Source organism: Terrapene carolina, unplaced genomic scaffold, assembly GCF_002925995.2.
Source record: "Terrapene carolina triunguis isolate 2854851 unplaced genomic scaffold, T_m_triunguis-2.0 Scaffold96, whole genome shotgun sequence".
NCBI lineage: Eukaryota > Metazoa > Chordata > Testudines > Emydidae > Terrapene > Terrapene triunguis.
Genome location: NW_020664447.1, coordinates 73,227,734 through 73,249,780, shown reverse-complemented (window position 1 = coordinate 73,249,780; position 22,047 = coordinate 73,227,734). Strand labels below are relative to the sequence as shown.

Sequence of the window (22,047 nt, the reverse complement as noted above, 5' to 3'; positions counted from 1 at the left end):
GCACTCACTGGCAGCGGGAAGTGGAGCGGTGCAGCCCCAGCCTGCTCATCTTCCCTTACCCCCGGCCCCAGCCATGTTGCTCGGGTTGGGGAAAGGACTACCCCCTGCTCTCACCGGCAGCGGGAAGTGGAGCGCAGCGGCTGGGAGCTGGCGGAGTAGAGCAGGCTGGGGCCGGGCTGCTCCGCTTCTGCCTGTGAGTGGGGGGGGGGGGGGGGAAACCCCTCCCCCAAGCCCCCTCCCCTGAGCAACTCGACTGGGGCCGGAGTGAGGGAAGCGGAGCAGGCTGCTCCCAGCCCCCCACTAATCCCCCCGGGCCACTCTGGGCCTGTGGGGCCCCCAAAAGTGGCCCCCCACAGCTCCTGCCTCCCAGATCCTGGGAGGGAGAAGGGGGAGGCCTGGGGCCCCCCACAGTCCCCCCCATGGGGGGGCTGCATAGGGCACCCAAATGGCTAGGGGCGGCCCTGCCTGACCCCTTGGTGTGTTACACTATAGGTCACTGCATGATGGGAAGTTCGGATGGAGGAGGCCTCCTCCATTATTTTTCAGTTGTCTTCTCTCACCCCCCTTTCCCCCCCGCGAACTTAGCTTGAAGTTTAGCAATTCAGCACATGCATGTAGATCCTGTAACACTTCCTGTTATGTAGCTGATAAATTTTTATTGCAACGTGTATCCGCACCAGACCCTGCTGATAGCTGAAGTGCTATCTCTGCTATTTCTGCAAGACACAAAATCTTGCCTCTTGCATCCAGCTCCTGATTTTTCTCCTCTGCTACCCAAATAATTTGCTGCTTATTATAATGGCATGAAAAACCCTATAAATGCAATATATGGGTGAAGATTTATACCCACAGATCAATATTCTCGAACATCCCCTATTCCTGCCCAGACAAATGGTTTATTTCCTCTTAACAGAGACATAGACAGGAACAATTGGAACTGTGCTAACATCTTTAATAGGGGCCAGCTGGGTGTCACACCTCAGTTGTTTCCTGTCTCTAGACAGCTAGCGGGGATAGTCTACTGGTCAGGAGGACTGCGGACTGCTGATAACTGAACTGACTGAAGGAGAAGAGGAAGATGATGGTTTAGCATTCCTGTTCGGGCAAAAAGGGCTGGCTAGAGATGAGGGACAGAGTTAGAAGGGACAAGGAAGCAAAGGGGGGAAAGAGCAGTAGAAACAATCCAAATCTCCTGCCAATCCTGTACAATCCAATGAGTGGAAGGTGAAGTTAGACAAATACAGACAGGAAAGAATGGGGTTTTTGCAGTGAGTAATTAACTATTGGAACAATTTACCTAGGGTCATGGTGGATTCTCCATCATTAGCAATTTTTAAATGAAGATTGGATGTTTTTCTAAAAGCTACACTCTAGGAATTATTTTGGGGAAGTCTAGAGCCTGTTTTATACAGGAAGTCAGACTAGCTGATCAAAATGGTCCTTTTTGAACTGAGAATCTATTAACCTCCTCCCTCCAGTACCAGAAGAATCAGAAATTTGACAGCTCTGCATCAAGTATAGATTAGGTTCTTATGTAAAGGATTGCTTAGTGTAGCATACTTTTTGTTGCATTGCCAGCACCACTGAGAGGAACCCAGCCTCGGAAACTGGCTTACCATCTCCCACTGGGAAGCAGTCAGCTTGCTGTCAAGCAGAAACCTGCTGCTTCCAATGTTAACCTGATTCATGGGAACTCTTTTCCCCAGTCACCTGTAGTCTTCAATTCAATCTTTCTGCCCTAATGATTTGAACAGGTATGAAATGCTAGGGAGGTGGTGATGGTGGGATTTGGGGTTGTGCACTGCTCCTGTTTCTTCAGCTCGGTTCATTAAAGATCCTTATTAAATGTAACAGTTCTCTAAGTTCTCCATCCTAGCAATAGCCCATTAGAATCCTGCAGTAAATTAAAGTGGAAGCTGGTTCCCTCTTCTGATTTTTAATAAGAAAAGAGCGTTGCATTTGTAAATTGCAAAATGGAATTTGGCTGGAAAGTTACAAGTGTGTGTGCACAAAGGGGCTCAGGATGTTTTGTTTAGACTAGCAGTAAGTGTGGGCTGACAATTAGAGAGCGAACTGAATGGAGGTTTGTCACAAAGCAGGCTCCCTTTTTATGCTTTATACACTTTAAGTGACAATGTCTAGATATTGGGTTGGCAACCCTGGCAGAAGTCCTCTCTCCACAGAGCAGATACAGTGCTGGTGGGTACAGTGAAAGCTTCTTCCACACTACCCCACCAAGATATCTTAATCCTGATATAAAGGGATAATTGCTCATGGTGAGGTGCCAGTGAGGTTTGCAATGTGAGCACATGTCCAATGGTTTGAGAACAGCAACTAATTTCACGTATCTCTTAAGTGTAATGGGTTGGTGTGTTCCGCTCTTAACCAAAAGATTGGTGGTTCCAGTCCCTCCAGGAATACAGCCCATTTTTCCAGGGTGCTCAGATACCACAATGATGGAGGTAGTGGAAGAAATTAAATGGAAGATGCCACAGAGATAATGATTTTCAGTCTGTATGGGAGAGGGCCAGACTTGGATTAGCAACATCTTCTGTTGCCACATTAGAAGACAAAATTGACGATAGTCTGGAGGAGAGAGGACGACGATGACTCTCACCTTTCTGGTGAATGACCCACACCCTATCTAACCTGCTCTTAAAAATCTCCAATGATGGAGATTCCACAACCTCCCTAGGCAATTTATTCTAGAGCTTAACCACCTGACGGTTAGGAGGTTTTTCCTAATATCCAACCTAAACCTCCCTTGCTGCAATTTAAGCCCATTGCTTCTTGTCCTATCCTCAGAGGTTAAGAACAATTTTTCTCCCTTCTCCTTGTAACAACCTTTTATGTACTTGAAAACTGGTAGCATATCCCCTCTGTCTTCTCTTTTCCAGACTAAACAAACCCAATTTTTTCAATCTTCCCTCATAGGTCATGTTTTCTAGACCTTAAATCAATTTTGTTGCTCTTCTCTGTACTTTCTCCAATTTATCCACATCTTTCCTGAAATGTGGCGCCCAGAACTGGACAGAATACTCCAGTTGAAGCCTAAGATAACCTGCATTTGTTATCTCAGGTTAAAATAGCAGTGAAGGCATGGCAACTTGGCTTTTAACTTGGACTAGCAGCTTGAGTTAAAGTCTATAGGGCAGCCTGGGGTTGAACTCAAGCTTCTAACCTGAGTTAAAAGCTGAGTTGCTGTGTCGTCACTGCCACTTTAATCCTGGTTAGCTAACCCAAGTTAAGAATATACATTTTTTGCCATTTAGCCATACCCGTAGAGAGAGAGAATCAGAAACACTAGCTGATAGTCTGACAGCCTGATGAAAGACACACTGGTAAACGTGTAAGAGCATAAGCAATTTCTACCTCTGCATCTAAAAGCCTGATTCTCCACTGTTTGAGCTTAAGAGCCAGGTCTATTAGCTTTCGAGGCAATAGGAGACTCATAAACTTCTGTATATAGTCCAGCTGTGTGCTGATTGGGCCACAAGCAGGCCGCAGGTTGAGAACCACTGTACTAGAAGGAGACATTGTGGTAGACCTCATGTACCCCAGGCTACCAGTAACTTACCAAACTTCCTCTGTCAGAAAGCTTAGAAACTGGCCAGCTGTGCTTTTGGCAGTCTAGCTGTGTTTTGTTTTGTTTTTGTTTTGATTTTCTTCTTTCTGCCCTCTACCAGGTTAACTTACAGTTTATAAGTGGAACTGGATCTGGTGTCTGTTGAAGGGGCACCATCACTTTAAAGATCCTGTTTCTCTCTGAAAAAGTTTTACATACTATTGTGATAGATATCTCCAAGACTATTTTAAATGAAAGGAATTTAAGGGGGAGGGCAGGCACCCCTTTCCTCCCCTAGCCCCTCATTTCTTGCTATTCTTCCCTGTTTTGTTTACTTGGTGCCTTTGACAGCACTTTGTCACTTTCTCCCCTGTACAGGGAGTTAGTTTCTCCTGTTTGTGTGGGCCTTTCACACAGCAAGAGGAGAGAGAAAAAAGATTAATTGGGGGGGGGGGGGGGGAGAATAGGAAAATGTGACTGTAAACACAGCAATTAGAAGGGGCATTCGGGCAGTACCTGAAACTATTAATTAATCTTTTTAAAAAATTAAAAAATGGAATTTGGTGCATCTGCCTGAGGAGACATAAATAGACATCTGACATCAGGGACACCAAAGCAAGAGTTAAGAAATGGCCTGGGCACATAGCCAAAGGAGTTGTTGTTGACTTCCCGCTCCAAATGGTAGCACGAAGGACGTGGATGAGGGGAGAGGCAGATTTTGCGGAACGTCCCAGACTTGGTTAAACCTAGACTTCCACGTAACCTCCTCATTACTCAGACCAATATTGGGTTTTGCCTCTGGTGATCTTTTCCCCTTGGCACTCCATTTTTAATGGAAGTGAGGAATGCAAGCTCGAGAGAGTGTAATTTGGAACACGAGAATGTGCAACTTTGATCTTTTCACCTATCCCCTCTAGCCTTTCCCTTTAGAAAAAAATTCTCAAATTGCTCCTTGATCATATACGTTCTTGAGTATATTTCCACTCAGTCACACTCCACCACTGCAAAATGTGGCATAAATTATACTGGTGCTTAATAACCATGTGTGCTGCCTCAAGAAATGAGGGAGAAAGGAAAGACTAAATTAACTGGGTGTGTGTTACTTTATTACGTTTGTGAACCTCTTTCTTAACAGAAAACGATCACAATACATAGAATTACACCAGGCCAAATTCCACACTATTATTCTTGTAAAGTCTGTGAAGATCAAGGTTGAAATCTTGGCCCCATTGAAGTCAGGGACAAATCTGCCATTGACTTCTGTAGGACCAGGATTTCTTCCCCAGTGTCTCTACTTTACTGAATGTTCAAGTCCTATTAAGTCTATGATAGAATTTATTTGCATGCATGTATCTGAGGGAAGGATTCGACCCTAATGATGCATCTTATATCAACAATCACATGCAAAGAGAACAACCATGAGATCCTAATTAAAAAGCTCTGGGTTTGGCTGTTGTTTTGTTGTAATCTGTTCTGTCATGCATATCAGTATACATACACACATGGCAAAATCATGAAATCATTGTAAATTCCAGTGTTGGCCATAAGTATTCTGCTAATTTAAGAAATGAAAAACCTATCAGCTAGGTAGATCATTTGTGTATTGACATTCGCAAGGTAAGGACCCTGGTAGAGTTGTGGTGTTAATACATAAACATTCTGACAGATAAAAATGTCTTTGAATTCATCCTCTGAAGGTAAAAATTCGTCATTTATCTCATGGGAAATAAAGGTTTCAGACTGAGCAATTTTTTTCTAATAGAAAGAGCGCTAATATCATCCTGCTATAAATAACACTCATTTTAGCAAGATAGAACATTGAGCACTCCACTTTGTATCAATTCAGATTTCAGCACATGGAGTGTAGGCGGCGTTGGGTGCAAGCTTGTTAAGAATCTTCTATATTTTTTTTAATGGAGAGTGTTAGGGTTTATAGATACAAAATTTTATCCATCTTTTCTCCTGAAAGTTAGCAGAGTCCATGTGATACTTTTGTGTCCCCGTTCCCCCCACAACCAAGTATTTCAGTGCTTTGCACCACTCCTCCTTCTCCTACTCTCTCTGAGTTTAAAAAAAAAAAAAACATTGCTAGCCAAACAGCATTTATGAGCAACTCTAAATAATACCATGTGATGGAGGGTGGAATTTTGATCAGCTGAAACTGAAATGCATTTCCTTATTTTTACAAAGGATCCTAATGAGTTTGAGAGAAATAAAAAATCAAAAATGCCAAATACATTTGCACTTTCTCTCCTTCCAGCCATCTCTCACTTCACCCAGTTATGATATTTATCATGTAATAAAGATTGTACAGATTCAGCCAGCTGATGATCAGACTTTGTTTAAATGCATACTGGATGCTCTCTGGGTTTGCTTACAGCTTTGTCTCATCAGTGTGTCTTTTTGTGGAATAGGAAGCACATGTGGAAACCAGACACACTGCCGTCAGCTGGTAAAAGAGAGGTGATTAGAATGATGAAAGCATGGCTGTGACTATCTGTTCACCAGCTGGAACCCCCATTTAGAGGAGAATTATTGCTGAGGCAGTAGGAATCCATCAAGGAGTACAGCAGCACATTCCAAAGCATCTACTCCCATTGGTATCTGGAAAAACACTACTTAGGACTCATCTTTAGGAATCTGAGCTATCTAGTTCTAGTCTAGAAATGAACTTCCTTAAAGTTCAGGGTCAGGGGATGGAGCCAGAGATCAGCCCACCCCAAAATAACATGAATATAAACTGCTTCTGATGATGCCACCACTAAATGTGGAAGCCAGTGCAGTATGTGTTTAGGTTAGTGTTCTTATGAAAACTTCTCTTGAATGGTTATTCCATCTCTTCACATCTCTTCTCCTTCATCTTAATATCCCAGGTTCCCTTGATTTTTTTTTTTTAAGCTTAGTCTCTGTTTATTGTGAGAAGTGCTCTTCCAGATGGGCCTCCAAATATCAAATGATTTTAGTTGTAGTGAGTGCTTACATGACCCTATTTTACCTGGATATTACAGGTCGAGTCCCCTCCTCCCACCTCTCACTCAGACTGCACTGACTCCTGTGTGTTGCAGTATTTTAATACATGGTATTGAGGACCAAATAACATTCTCTATTCTGAGGGATTGCCCAGTTCATTTCTGGCCTGACTTGGCAATGGAACTGCCATTTCTTTCAGCATTTCTGACATAGCTACTATCAAGAAGTATCAGAAATCTCCCAGGGAAATCTTTTTTTCTGCTCTTTCTAAACCAAATTTGCAAATGCAGAAGTTTTGACTACAGCACCCAAGGTTTAGATTGCTTTTCTGATCCACACCCCTAATTTGCCCAACCTTTCTGGTGCTGTGATTTAAGTATTGTATATAAACAAATGCTGTTTTTTTGGACAGAAATAGAAGTCAGTGAAATGAGAGAGTCTCAGCATCATGTTATGTTTACTAAGAATTTTCTCCAGGAGCTTATATTTCCCTATAACTTGCTGTGCTTCCTCAGAGCTGTAATCCTCCTGTGTCACATGTTTTCAGTTCAACTTTTCTTCTCTGCTAATCTCAGGATTTGTTCTGCTGCTGTTCCTAATCCACAAGAGCATTTGTGACCTCAGAAGAAACCCCTGGCAAGAAGCTTTTTTGGATTTGGGTGACATGGATTATTCTGCCTACAGTGCTCAAAATCACCAGTTGCCTTTCTGAATCCGTGAACAAGCCTGAAGCACTTAACCACTTGCCTACCAGAAACAGCTTGCTGCATTCATCCAGGGGTCCTAATGGCAAACTAAACTCTCCATTTGGTATGATGACAGGAACAGTTGTTCCTACACCCCTACAGGACAGACTCAGTTAAGTACTTCCTGCAGTCACCAAAGCTGTGTATATAAAAGAACAAGATAAATTAAGAGCTGTATATGCAATTTTAAAAAAAGGTTTTAGCTAGGATTTATCTTGGAGCAACAATTTAGCAGCATGATTCTCAGCAGATAGTGAATTTCACTGAAAGGAAAAATATGGTCAGAGATGCACTGTGGAAAATGTTTAAATGGTGGCCGAAACATAAAAAAAAAAAAAGCCACTAAGGGCAACGTGATGGGGTGTACCAGGCCCTTTGAGGCCCCTACTAGAGGCCCTGCAGTCCTACCAACTCCACCCCAGGAAAAAGCAGTGAAGGTGGGTCCTCCAGGTCTGCCTAGAAAAGCTGCAGGGAAGCAGCCAATCAGAGCCCAGCAGGCTCCGTTGAAAGGAGCTACAGGGCTTGAACAGGGCAGTTGCTGGCTGGGACCCAAAGGGTGAAGGAGGGACTGGAAGGCTGTGAGACTCCACAGCTAATGAGACTGGGGAGAAACCTTGCTCAAGCAGGGATAGGACTGTGAAGCTTTCCAGGCACAGAGGCCTGGGAGAGGGAACCCTGACTAAAAGGGACAGAGACTATTATAAACTCTCCAAGTAAAGAGGCTGGAGAGAAGACCCTGAGAAATCAGGGTAGAGACTGAGAAACTCTCCAGGCAAGGAGGCCTGGATGATAACCTGCTTAGACAGAGAACACAAGAAGGTGATGGGACAGTGTGTGAAGCAGGTCAGAGAATGCAGCAGTAGCAACTAGTAAAGAAAGAAGCATGTGGCTGATAATTGTAGGGTTCCTGGGTTGGGACCTGGAGTAGTGGACGGTCCCAGGTCCCCCACTGGCAAAGTGGCCAAAGCCCTAAGAAGGGGGCAAGTTTTGTTTTGGAGACCGAGAAAGGGACTAGAGTTTAAACAGGCCCAGAGATTGGGCTGAAGACCTCAGAGAAGGCCAACTGTTTGTTGGACTGTGTTATCCGGAAGGGGGTTCCTTCATGTGTCTGTCTTTAGACTATGTGTGACTTAGCTGAATGGCTGAGTCACTGAAGACCCGCCTGACGAAGGCAACCGCCAGCACGGAGCACCAGGAAGAGAAAAAGGAAAGAGTGCAGGATTGCACCCCCACTGACAGGAGGTGCTCATAAGAGCAGTGTGTCCTTCCCTCGTCCCCCCATCACAGGCAAGTAATAAACTGAGCACAAGTCCTGTGTAGTTGTCTGTAGTGAAATCAAGTTACACAAACAGGACAGCATTTGGGAATGAAAGACCTGAAATGCTAAGGTCAGAACTTTCAGTTGGTTACACAGAGGAATAGGAGCCAGTGGAAGGGGTTTAAATAACTGAGTCAAGTGGAGATTGCCAAGAACCCAGACCAAAAACTTCAGTGCTGTTCTGCAAACCCAGCCTAAAGTCCTCCTTCATAACCTCTGTGTCACTTAATCACATTGCTTAGGAGACCATCTCTTGATGCTAACAGTCTCACCAGTTATTCCCTGTTTGGGGGGGAAGATTATTGAGAAGGCTCTGGCGACACAGCTCTGGTCACAGTTCTGTTGGATTAATGGGGGCAGAATTGCTTCCTTATAAGGAGGAAGGTTAATCATTATTATTTACTTGTATTACTGGAGTGCTGAGGAGCTCTAGTCATGGACCCCATTATTCTTAGGGGTTGAAGCACAGGGCTGAGAGTCAGGAGATCTTGGTTCTTTCCCCAGCTATAAAAGCTTGGGCAAGTCCCTAAGGGCTTGTATACACTGCACTTTGCAGCGCTGCAACTTTCTCTCTCGGAGTGTGAAAAAACACCCCCCTGAGTGCAGCAAATTTCAGCGCTGTAAAGTGCCAGTGTAGACAGTGCACGAGCGCTGGGAGCCGCGCTCCTTGTGGAGGTGGATTTTTTAGAGCGCTGGGAGAGCTCTCTGCCAGGGCTCTGCCGTGACCACACAAGTGGCAATGCTTTAACGTTGCCAGTGTAGACTAGCCCTTAGTCTCGCTATGCCTTGCTTTCCCCATCTGCTCCTTGGAGATAATACCTGCTTCACAGAGGTGTTGTGATGCTTAACTTAATGAAGCGTGTAAAGTGCTTTGAGACCCTATGACAGATAGTGCTATAGAGATGTAAAGTAACCATTACTGGTATCAATACAAGAAAATGCCAAGTAACAATCTGTTCAGTATGGGATTCCATATCTAAGTATTATTGATTGGGACTGTCAGGGTTCCCTCCCCACTCTGAACTCTGGGGTACAGATGTGGGGACCCACATGAAAGACCCCCGAAGTTTATATTCCACCAGCTTAGGTTAAAAACTTCCCCAAGGCACAAATTCCTTTCCTTGTTCTTGGACAGTATTGCTGCCACCACCAAGTGATTTAAACATTCAGGGAGGGGCCACTTGGAGCCCTATCCCCCCAAGCTCCTTCACCCCCTTTCTTGGGGAGGCTTGAGAATAATATACCAACCAAATAGGTTAACAAGGTAAGCACAGACCAGACCCTTGGTTCTTAAAAGAAGAACTTCATTATAAAAAAAAAAAAAAAGTAAAAGAAGCATCTCTGTAAAATCAGGATGGAAGGTAATTTTACAGGGTAATAAAAAGATTTAAATCACAGACGATTCCCCTCTAGGCTCAACTTCAGAGTTACAAACCAGGAATAAACCTCCCTCTTGGCATAGGGAAAATTCACAAGCTAAAACAAAAGATAATCTAACACATTTCCTTGCTATTACTTACAATTTCTGTAATTGTAGATGTATCCTTTCAGGAGGAGCTGGATTACCTGCTTGGTCTCTCTCTTTTTCTCAAGAGGGAACACACACAAATGAGCACAAACAAAACCTCCCACCCACCCCCTCAGATTTGAAAGTATCTCCTTTCCTTATTGGTCCTTTTGGTCAGGTGCCAACCAGGTTATTTGATCTTCTTAACCCCTTATAGGTAAAGGCGGGATTTTATGCTACCTTTAGCTGTATGTTTATGACAGGGACAGAGGAATGAGAATGGGAAGCTACTTTCTTATTAGTGCTGGCTTGGTTTCTGTCACAACTGTAGTTTTATCTCTGATATTGGTGATGGACAAAGAGCTCTGTTCAGAGGCTTACTTCAAAGCATTGTGTGGGACTGGCCAAGCAAGATGGTGGTGGAATAGAATCTGCCTAGGGATGGCCTGGCATGCAGTCATAGAATCATAGAATATCCGGGTTGGAAGGGACCTCAGGAGGTCATCTAGTCCAACCCCCTTCTCAAAGCAGGACCAGTCCCCAACTAAATCATCCCAGCCAGGGCTTTGCCAAGCCTGACTTTAAAAACCTTTAAGGAAGGAGATTCCACCACTTCCCTAGGTAACCCATTCTAGTGCTTCACCACCCTCCTAGTGAAAAAGTTTTTCCTACTATCCAACCTAAACCTCCCCTTGAGACTGCAATTTGAGACTATTACTCCTTGTTCTGTCCTTGTCCTTGTTCAAGTCTTCTGGTTGACTTGAGTAGATCTGCTGACATGCTTGTAGATGTGGAGGTGCTTGGCAGTTTTGTTTCTTTGGGACAGAGGAGGAACAGCTTCCAGTTCAAGTACGCAATTTTTTTTCCCAGCAAGATAACTTGTTACCGGGATGGTGTTTGTATGGTGATCATCACGAAAGAGGTAAGACATGAAAGAGCTAGCTGACATGTATGTTTTATGTCTAGATAGCCCAGCGATGGGAGCAGACATGCAGCAGGTATCCTCTAGTGGTATGAATTAGTAGTACCTGTGCCCTAAGATAACTATGTATTTTGCTGCAGATTATCCTAACAGTGCTCTACTTCATCCCCAAAATTCCAGTAAATATTAAAAAGATGCCAGGTCCTATATTTTAGTTATTTGGACTGGATTTTGCTACTAGTTTATACTGCTTCTGGGATTTTTGGAATGCATTATGGATGGGGCTGTGTGTATTATTCTTCATGACTGCTATAAGGGTGCCACTTAAAACTAGGCTGGGCAAAGCACTAGTACAGTGGTTCCCAAACTGGGGTTCATGAAACGTTACAGGGGGTTCTCGGGGAAAAAATTATCTAATGGCAGACAGAGCTGTCCCTAGGGATCCTGGGCAGCATGGGGCTAGCAGCCCAGAGCCCTTGGACTTCCAAGAGCTAAGCAGATCAAAGCAAGCATATCTATCACACTGAGGAGATTTAAACTTCAAGACTCCTTATAAGAAATGGAAAGGGAGGTGGGTATTTTTTGATGTTTTTAAAATTAAATGGGCAGCTAGTATTGTTTTAAAAATTATTATGAACAATTTTAAGCTGTTTGTTTGTTTGCCTGGACTACTCAAGACCTGAATGCTTGTGTACGAGGAACTCTTTGAGTTGGCTTCTTAAATGCCTTCATGCTGTTTCACATCTGATACTCCTTGATGAAACATAGGAGCCTTGTCTTATAACAGGCTTATTCAAAGTGATGCAAGCTACGAAAGTGAGATCTTGGAAGAGTGTTGCCGTTCTCATAATGTAATAAAAATACTGTAATGATAACTAATAATTAATAACAAATAGTGCGTAAAGCATGTAGAAACAAATTTTATATTTCCAAGATCACTGCTTTTATAATTTATACTCAGGTAAAGGAGAAAATCCCTGGAAATATTCATTTTTAGGAGGGGGTTCGCGAAACTTGACATTTTAGTGAAAGGGGTTCACAGGTTGTTAAAGTTTGGGAACCACGGCACTAGTAGAAAATGTACCATAGGGACCAGTCCTGCATTAGTGCAAGAATAGGCTTGAAGTCCCAATAGGTCATCACTGTCTTGAATTTCCTTGAATCTATGAAGAGTGAAGCAGTGGTACTTTCAAGCTGCATTTCGTTCCCGTTGGGCGAGTTTCTTTTGATGGCTGGTGTGAGTGTTTTTATCAATGCAGAGATAGTCACTCCTCTAGTCAGGCACTCGGGAAGGGGGAGGGTGTGGAGAGGAGGGGAAATCTCCATACCATAGCAGATTTCCTTTCTCAGACCTCTTGCTGCTGCAGCAGAACTTTCATGGAGTTAATTCGGCACCGTGGAAGGTGGTGAGGGGAGAGGAACAAAAAGAATCCTGTTAGTGAACTCTTCACTCCTTTTCCTTACAGTCTGCTGTGGCTTGGTTTGCGTTTGCCCTTTGCAGTGGGATCAGGCTGGTGCTCCTGTCACAAAGAGAGGTTTATATTCAACCAATTCTCACTCCCTGCCCTGTTCCCTCCATTATTAGAGGCAACAAGTGCTGAATAGTTGTTAGCTTTGCATGTGGAAGACAGAGCTTTTTGGCAGGGTTAGAGGGATGATGAGATGAGTCTTACTTGGTTAAATGCTTTAAAGAGACATGAAGGAGTGTGTGTAGTACTAATTTTGATGGAATAAATGGGCCCAAAGAGTTAAAGTTGTTAACATAAGCCAGTCACGGTCCAACATTAAACACATTTAAACAAGTTTCGGCATACAGAGACCTCAGCCTGCTTAACACCATGGCAAACACAATTAAAAATTATTTTTAACCTTTTATTAAAGATACAGAAAAAAGAAGGAAAAATAGTTAAAACTTTTGAAATGTTAAGTATGAAGTCTGGGTTTCATTTTAACACCCTGGTTCGCTTTCTATGTAGCTGGAGAGAGTTTTTAGAAAGAACCCCACCTTACCTGATGGTCTTCGACTGTATTAAAGATAGTAATAACTGTCCTGTTGGGGGGAAAGAAAAGAAGTTAGATGAAATTGGCTGCAACTGTTGTTGTTCAAGCCCTGTCTTGTCTAGAAAGCAAAAGAAGACGAATACAGACAAGAAGGGAAAGAAAAGAACAGCAAAGATATTAAATGCAGCTTCTGTCTTTGGTATTGACTGCTACTTGCAGCTATGCTGCTGGAAAAACACGGGCATGGCAAATGGTCTTATTTGCCACTCTGAGAGCTTGCAACTTGTACTAGCATGGGGTTGCTTATGGCATTTGTTCTCAGCTGCTTCTCTCTGATACCAGACCTAGTGCAATGTTGCAAAGTATAAAGCCTTGGCTGGGTAGGCCAGACTCTTATTAGACAGAAGGCAAAAGGAGAAGGATAGAAAAGAGAAGAAATAATGTGGAGAAGGAAAAGAAACACATGGTGTTTGGGGTGTGTATATGTCACGAAGTCTGACATCCCAAGTGCTATTTGGGATTTAGCCAGAGTTGGTGAAGGTGCCCATGTCATCTGGGTCTCTCTCTTTCTTGCCTGGTCTGGTCAGGACATTTCCCAGGATCAGGGCAATAAACGCCTGTGGTGGGCCTGGCACCGCAGCGCCCCTTTGTGGCAGGGGTAGGATGGGATGTCAGCGCCTCACCACTCTCGAATCCTTGCGCCTGCCTCTCTGCGGGTGGCCGGTTACGGCCTCTTGGCCTTCTTCCCTACTATCACCCCGTCTGGCGCGGTAGCGCGGCCTAGCAGCCGCAGTCCATACAATCCCCCTCACGAGCAGGGTAGCGCGCGCGGCCTAGCGGCGGGAGTCCATACAATCCCCCTCACGAGCGAGGTAGTGCAGCTTAGCGGCCAGAGTCCATACAATCCCCCTCACGAGCGGGGTAGCGTGGCCTAGCAGCCGGAGTCCATACAATCCCCCTCACGATTTGGGGGTGAGGTGGTAGGGGGACTCGGGCCCGCCCTCTCCACCGGGTCCCGACCAGGGCCCTGGTAGTGGCAAGCTCCCCTTGGCACTTGCTCGGCGGGGATCCGCCCGCAACACGCCGAGCGTCTATGCGGCTCTAACGCCGTTAGCCTCTAAAGTTCCCCTGGGTCCCTTCCTACCATGAATGCCAGGTCATCTGCTGCGGGGAGTCCTCCGGTCTGTTCTCCTCCTGTGATGTCCTCCTTCGGGGTCTCAGGGAGTGTACTGACTTGGCTGGCTCCTGGATCCTGGCGCGCAGGCTCTCCCTCCTCAGGAGCTAGCAGCGTGCCTCCTTCTCCCCCGGTGGTCAGCCCAGACTGAGCTGTTCTGCAGGCTTTTATACCTGTTCTTCAGTTGGAGCATGCCCAGCAGAGCTTCCGGGGCGTGGCTTCCTCTGCTAGGAAAGAAGGGTTAGCCCCTTCCGGGCCAATGGTACCAGTGTGGGACCACTCTGCCCCGTCACTCACCCTCCCCCTTAAGACAGCCGCCTGGGCTGGCTGACCCTTGACCGTTTCCTCCCCCTCCTCTTCCCCGACTCGGGAAAAGAAGTCCGCATTCCCATGAGCCTTTCACGGCCAGTGTAACACGTGGAAGGAGTAGGGTTGGTGGGACGAGTACCACCGCATGATTCATGTATTCGTGTCCTTCATGCTATTAATCCATCTGAGGGGTGTGTGGTCTGTTACCAAGGAGAAGGGGTTCCCTAATAGGTAGTACCTCAGTGCCTCGACCGCCCATTTAACCGCCAGGGCCTCCCGCTCTATGGTGTTCTCCAGTTGGAGCATGCCCAGCAGAGCTTCCAAGGCGTGGCTTCCTCTGCTAGGAAAGAAGGGTTAACCCCTGCAGTACCAGTGCGGGGCCACTCTGCCCCATCACAACGCCCAACAGTGTCATGGTAGAACCTGGAGTCTCAGAAGATGGTGGGGGTGGCAGCCGTGATAGTGAAGCTTGCTCCTTCCTTTTCTGTTTTTCATTTAGCCAGCATCTAATTCCCCTCCCCCCAAGTCTCTCTTTAAGCATTCCAAAAGGGGGTGATGGGTGGAATAGCCCATCCCCTCATTATTTTATTCACCAATTAGGCTTAATTTCTGACAAACCAGTTTTGGTCCATTAATTTCCAGTCCCACGCGTCTCTTGTTTGCCAGACAAGATCTGAACATATTCCTTGAATGATATCAGTCGGACTCTTTGGATTAATTTAATCTCTGTCTCCCTTTTGCATCTTTTCCCATTAATATTTTGTGACGCTTTCTGAATTTTCACTCCTTACAGTTGAGCTCACCATAATGTAAAATTGTGAGCCCAATTATTAGAAGTATGTGTGTGTGTGTGCGCGCTTCTCTCCCCAACCCCCGGGTGATTAAAAAAGACCAGTCTGTGGTCAACCACATAAGCTAATATCTTCCTCATAGATTTCCTACAGGAAGTTTCTCTACCCTTGCCCTCCAATGTAGTGACTCTTATTACTAATGTCACTTGGTGGCAACTGGAGCTCATCTTGTGACTTCTGGGTGATATTTGTTTTCCCAGCTAATGGAGGTTTATGGGCTGTCACTGTCACACGCATGCATAGCTGAGAGGGGAGTACATGGGAAACTTTAGAACTAAGTTATGCTTATGACTGGACCCCAGAGACACCAAGGTCTGAACTCCGGGATCCTTCTGGGTGGAGTGACACACCACTAAGTGCTGAGCCAATCTGCTTGTTGTGTTTTAGTCTCTCTGAATTACCCGTGTTATACCAAAGCTGCTATATCTTAAATTAGAGTCATTCCCAGACATTGCTGTCAGGAAAGAGCCTTTTCATACATATATAAAATACAGTCCTGGCTGAGTTTTCTTTGCAAATAAAATCACTAAGTGTCTCCTTGGCAGATAAGCTATAGTAGATCTTTTGCATCTGTTTCTTTTATTTCTGACAATGGATTCTGTAGCATCTTCAGCTAAGGGGAAAGAGTGAGACTGGATTTTGCGAGTGACTTCTGTCTGTTCCCCTCTCCCTCCAATCTGTTTAAAGGTTTTCAAAGGCTGTTTTCTCCAGAGCTGGCGGACTCTACTGTGCGCACCAGCATGCCAGCTTTCAGCTCCTTGAAGACTTGCAATGTACAAATGAAACCCATAGCTCATTACTGTTTTTGATGACTCACATCACTGTTGCACACCAAGGCTAAACACTGTAAAGCAAAAGGGTGCATTTATATCAAAGGGATCATAAAACAAAGGGCAATAAAAGATGCAGAGTAGAAATTTGCCCAGGAGGGGAGAAAGGCGGCTAACAATCTGAAAGCCTGGATTCAGTGGACTTTGATAGGCTGAATTCCCAAACCTGAAATGAATTCCAAACGTTTCTGGGTCAGCGCAGTCCTAATTGAATAAGCGTACAGTAGAACTGCATTGGGAATACCATATACAGCCTTTGGAACTGAGAAACAAAGGGCAGACTCAAGCTGGTGATGTACTTCCTGTTCAGAGGAAGGAGCATTCTGTGCCAGAGAACATCTACGTTACCAGCAGAGAGTTTGGATTCTGCAAATTTTGGAAAACTTAGTGGGTATAGCCTGTCCCAGTGCCCCCTCCCGTGGAGTGGAAAGTGAAATGGAGAAAACCCTTCTTTGCCTTAGAACAAATTTAGTGTTTGTCCGTTTCTCTAGCATCCAGGAGAACATCAAAAGTGCCACAGAGGTTGTCACGAAGGACCATTCTGATATCTTCTTAATCAGAGAGGTCAGAGCTACAGTCTTGATCTCCACTACTCCTCTTCCCTCCTCCCACTTTCCAAGCATGAAAGATTCACCCATAGCACACAGGCTTTCCCTGCTCAGGATAGACTGTCATTGGGTAAAGGTCACAATCTCGGATTCTGTCACCACTAGATGTCAGGTCAAGTTAGAGGAGTTTTTGCATCTAAAGATTTGGAGAGAGAGGTTTCAACAATGGGTGTGTTAATCGGTTTATACAGAGAATCATTTTAGGGGGAAGATGAGAGTAAGGAATGGGGGTAGACTGAGGTGGGGAGCAATGACCAGAAAAGTCACAAGGACAGAAGTGCACAAGGTCTGTCCACCGTTAAGAGAACAGGATGGTATTAAGACTTCATTTGATTCAAATGATAATCCAAACTATTTCCAAAGATGACAATTAAGCAACAAATCCAATTGAGCCTCACTGTGAAACACAGTATATTGTAGCATGTACCAGGAGCATTTAAAAAAATTTGAAACAAAACTAGATTTTTAAACATTTAGAAAAATAGCATTTCTTCTTTTGCTAAAACTTGCATTTGCCGTTGATGTGTCTTTTGAGTGACCAGATCCAGATTTTCACTCGGATGTGATTTTATTTTTAAACACAGCATGTGGGGTTGCAGGCAGGGCCAATAGAAATTAATGGAATTTTGCCAGACATTTGTATTGTCCACAGAATACAGAAAAATCACCAACGTTCTGCAGAAAAAAATTAAACAAATTCTGTTTATTGGAAATTAACTCCCTATGCTTGCCTGTCCCCTCCGCCCCTCCAGGAGCTGCTACTATTGTGCGCTAAGGGAGACCTTTAGCTTAAGGCCTGGTTTATGCTGAAGGACCAAGGTTCCTAATGTAAGTTCGGCGTGCGTGTGGTTTATCTCTAGTACTTATTGCTTTCTTCAGCACGTGTATTTGTAACACCTTGGAAGCATAGTCATGGTATTTTGCATTTGCTACATCTTAGCAGCTTACACTCTGCATGTCCCTCATTCCTCTGTCATTCGTTTACCTAATTTTGCTTGTTGGATGAAGCAATCAAGTGAAATTGACATATTCTAATAAGATCCCCTCTATCAAATGGAGGGCATATCAAATGGAGGCAAATGGGCTGCAGTTGCAACCTAAACATTTTCACGCTGATGATGGTAAACATTTTCTCTCACTTTCGTTGCCATGGCATTGCTTCTACTTGAAAATAAACCTTTGGATGATCACGTCAAATGCAAGGAACAGTTGGAGAAGGATACTGAAAGGAACAGGAAGAAGGAGGGTTCAGATTCCAGCTGACAAGCACTAACTTGTTATTTCTCTCAGCAGAGACCATCAGAAATTTTATGCTAGCCTTTGTCTGACTTGTGACTGGAGCTGATATTCCTCTTGAAAAGGCTTCATTTTTCAAGGACTTTTTTATGCCAATATACAAAGGAAGGTGGAACTCTTCCAAATCCTGAACAGTTTAGAAATGTTTACCTTCCATGGCTCTCACTAGAAGACAGAGAATTTATTTTTTCAAACAGTCTGATCCTCAGGTCCACATAATATTGGATAAAACTACAGATTGTGTGGTTGAAATGTACTTGCTATCCCTTCACCCTTAAAGAACCAGTTAAAGCAACCTAGTAAGCACTGAATTTCCGGTCAGAGTAAACTATTAGAATGTTGAATTTGGTATTCTTTGTTCATGGAGGAAGAAATTCAGATTGCTCCTTGATGGGTATGTGTCCTAATGCCATCTGTCTGACTCTATATGCATCCGAAGAAGTGGGTTGTAGCCCACGAAAGCTTATGCTCTAATAAATTTGTTAGTCTCTAAGGTGCCACAAGTACTCCTGTTCTTTTTGCGGATACAGACTAACACGGCTGCTACGGCTGCTACTCTGAAACCTGTCTGACTTGTGTACAATATGTGGTTTTGTTTCCATTCTGAAAACATACCCATCTTTATTTGACAACACAAATAACTCTCATACAGAAAGCGTTTTGCCCGATGACACTGTGCTCAACATGCATGTGTGAGCCTTACAGGCTCATTTCTATTCTTGGGTCATGGCTGGTCCTTACTGATGGGGAAGATTGTCTTTTCATTTTCTGAGTTTGTCCTTACAGTTCCAACTGCAAGGACAATAGAAATGTAGAGAACTAACCAGCCTGGCCCACTTGTATGCTTCTTGCTTACTGTCTTCCTAGCTAGATGATCTGAAGATGGATTGGTTTAGATTTCTGCACCTCTTCAGGGATTAGGGGTTTCAGACCTAATTGAACAGACCCTTTTATGTTGCCTTTTTTATGTAAGAGATGATAGCTGCTGTGGAAAGTGTCAATCTGGAGCTGGATGTTTTGTCTTTTCTTCTTTTCTTTTTTCTTTCCTTTCCTTAGTAATTGAAGTTCTAGACTCAAAGCACCTACTGCTTTTGGAGAGAAGCATAGCTACTCATTCAGCATGGATCCTAGACTAAGTAGTATTTCATATAATTTGGACCCTGATCCTGCAAACAGTTGTGTGTGCTTAACTTTACTGCTGTTCCTAGTCCCACTGAAATCAACAGCAGTATTCACAGTAGGAAAGTTAAGCATGCACGTGTGTGCAGGATCACGGCTGTGAATGGAACTCATACCCATCCACAGTTAAAACTCTGCAAGCACCTGGCTATTAAAATCTTCCATCTTGTGCATGTTCATTCTGGTATGTTTCAGACGTTTGGTGGACAAACCAGGGAACAGCAGAACCTACGTTAGATGCCTCAACAGGAGATGTGCAGGGTGCTCTTTGTTGTATGAAGATCCTTAGGGACTTTCCAAGGTCCACCGCTCTAGACCACCTTAAATCTTTCTTATTTTATAAATCTGTTGTACGTTGCTGTACATGGCATCTTACAAACAGACTTGGCCCTGTCCTGTAGAGATTACAGTTGTGTGTTCCAAGAGAACATTAATGATATATGCATGTGTCTGAAGAGTAGGCTTGCTTTCAGTTTATTGTGCACACATCTTTTGATCCTGCTTTTATTTTTCCTTTTTAAAATCAGTTCTGTTTGTGGTTTTACAAGCTAAAGTTGTTTCATGTGCTTAAACACAACGGCACTGGTAGAAAGAGATTGCACAGGCCACTATCTTTTGACATGTGACTAACTTGTCAATATTGGTAACCTGGCATCGTTGTTAGAACATGAGACTGTCTAGATGTTTATGCTGAATGAAATTTTCCAATCCCCTAAATGACTTAGATGCTGAAGTCGCATAGACACTTTTGAAAATTCTACCCAAGATGCTCATCACCGAGTGGCTAACCTGAATGCTGCTCTTTGTGGTTATTCAGCAAAGACCAAAACACCATATGGTGAACACGTTTCTTTTAAACGTATCAATAAATGTCATTGACTTGTTTCTTAAATATATGTACGGTGGCACAAGTGAATTTGGGGAAGGGATTTGAATGAGGAGAGGATACGTGCTGGTGCCCTAGCTCAGAAAGGGCCAGGTGAAGCTCTACGAGATCTTTGGACGAAAGGTGCCTCGTAGTGGTTTGGGTGCTGATGCTTGATATTGGATATAACCTGTTACTACAGAAACCTCTATGCAAAGTTCGACTTTTCAGCTGCCCAGGGAATAGGTACTTTCCATGCATTTTTAATGGATGAGATTAAAGCAACACCCCAGTACATTTGGAGTTCAGTGCCAAGAGTGATGCCCAGAGCAACACATCACACTTCGGGGAAATACTTTGACACTGAGAACTGAAAAGGGAATGGTGGGGGGATAAAGAATTTGATTGTGGATGTCTTAATAAGTGTTTTTTTTTTTTTATGACTTCCTCCAGCTTGACCTTACCAAACCAATAGAAGATCAGGGCCCGTTGGACGTGATCATACATAAACTGACGGATGTCATCCTTGAAGCAGACCAAAATGACAGCCAGTCGTTGGAGTTGGTTTACAGGTTCCAGGTGAGTGTCATTTTTCACAGCCCTTGTGCGCTTAAGGTGGAGGCAAAAAGCAGAGCAGGAGGCTCGGCTCTTAGTGTTGCCAGTTTAATCCTTTTCCATGGAGTAGGGACACTTGACTAAACCAGCTCCCTGTGCGCTGCTGCTCACCTACTGAGAGCTCCGGGAAAGGTGGCTTGATTGAGCTAGACTGGATGCCATAGCTCTGGGTAGATTTTACATTGTGGAGGTAAGCAATGCAATGCCCAGTTCACCCTGGCGTCCTCCTGTCATCATCCTAGAAACATTGCTACTCTGTCCAAAGAGGAGTAGGTGTCTGTAGGGTTTTCCCCAGATCCCTGAAGACAGCCGTGGGCCAAAGATACGTAACTAAACAATTTAAAATATTTTTTTCGTGTGCCAGATTTCTCCCACTTCGGAGGGGTGCATAGAAATCCTTAGTTGGCTTGTCCCCAAGCTTTTCCTATCGAGGAAGCCCTTGCTCTCTCTATCCCCCTAGATTTATAATTCACGCAAAGCAGAGCCGTTGTGAATTTTTCTGTAGTGTTCTGTCTCCGGTTGAGGAGACTTTTATTTATTTCTCCCCGGGAAGCTTACAGTATAGGTCAGATATGCAGGAAAGCCATGCAGACACGTTAGTGATGAAAATAGTATCCAGAGAGCAGGTTTTTCCAAAGATCTCCTCCCATCAGTAATGGGAATGCTGTTGAGTTCACAGCTTTAAAAGGAATTGTTTCTAGCTGGTGACTTTGAGCAATGATGCATGTTTCTCTTTCAAAGAGAGAGGCAACGTTCAACACAGCATCACAAGAAATTGCTGTGTATGCTGTTGACATCAGCTTTAAAAACCACAAAGCACACAACTTTGGCAGCTTTGCACTCCTAGGAAAGGGTGTTCTTTCTGCTCTGCTTAATGAGTTACAAAATCTTCCCCCTTCTCCTGCCCTGGTCAAACTCTTAGGCGAAATAACAAGTTTGATTTGCAGGGATAGCCCCTCTAGTTCTGATTTGTTGAGGAGAAGACGAATATTTATCACAGACTAAGAGAGATATCCATTACCTTTTGCACTTGGAAATGGTGGGAGTTACTGAGAAAAGATTTGGAGGTGGGGGAGATTTCAAATGCCTCTCCCTGGCACCCATACAGCACTTGACTTTCTCAAATATCAGCTAACTAATTAATCCTCACAACACTTGTGTGAGGGAAGTACTATCCCCACTCTGCAGATGGGGAAACTAAGGCCTATCACTGGACGAAAGCTTATGTTCAAGGTGGAGCATGCTAGAGAGTCAGCAGGTTGATGTATGGACTCAGCAATCCGTTGCTGAG

At 44.2% G+C, this 22,047-nt stretch overlaps 1 protein-coding gene across 1 annotated transcript in view; it reads left to right on the top strand.

The window, feature by feature from the left end:
* The window catches only part of ITPK1 (inositol-tetrakisphosphate 1-kinase), a 221,047-nt gene that overhangs the window by 90,996 nt on the left and 108,004 nt on the right, over positions 1–22,047 (top strand). The window contains exon 3 of the mRNA XM_024197135.2: positions 20,595–20,720. Coding sequence (XP_024052903.1) covers positions 20,595–20,720 — 126 coding nt within the window. The remainder of the gene's footprint in view (positions 1–20,594; positions 20,721–22,047) is intronic.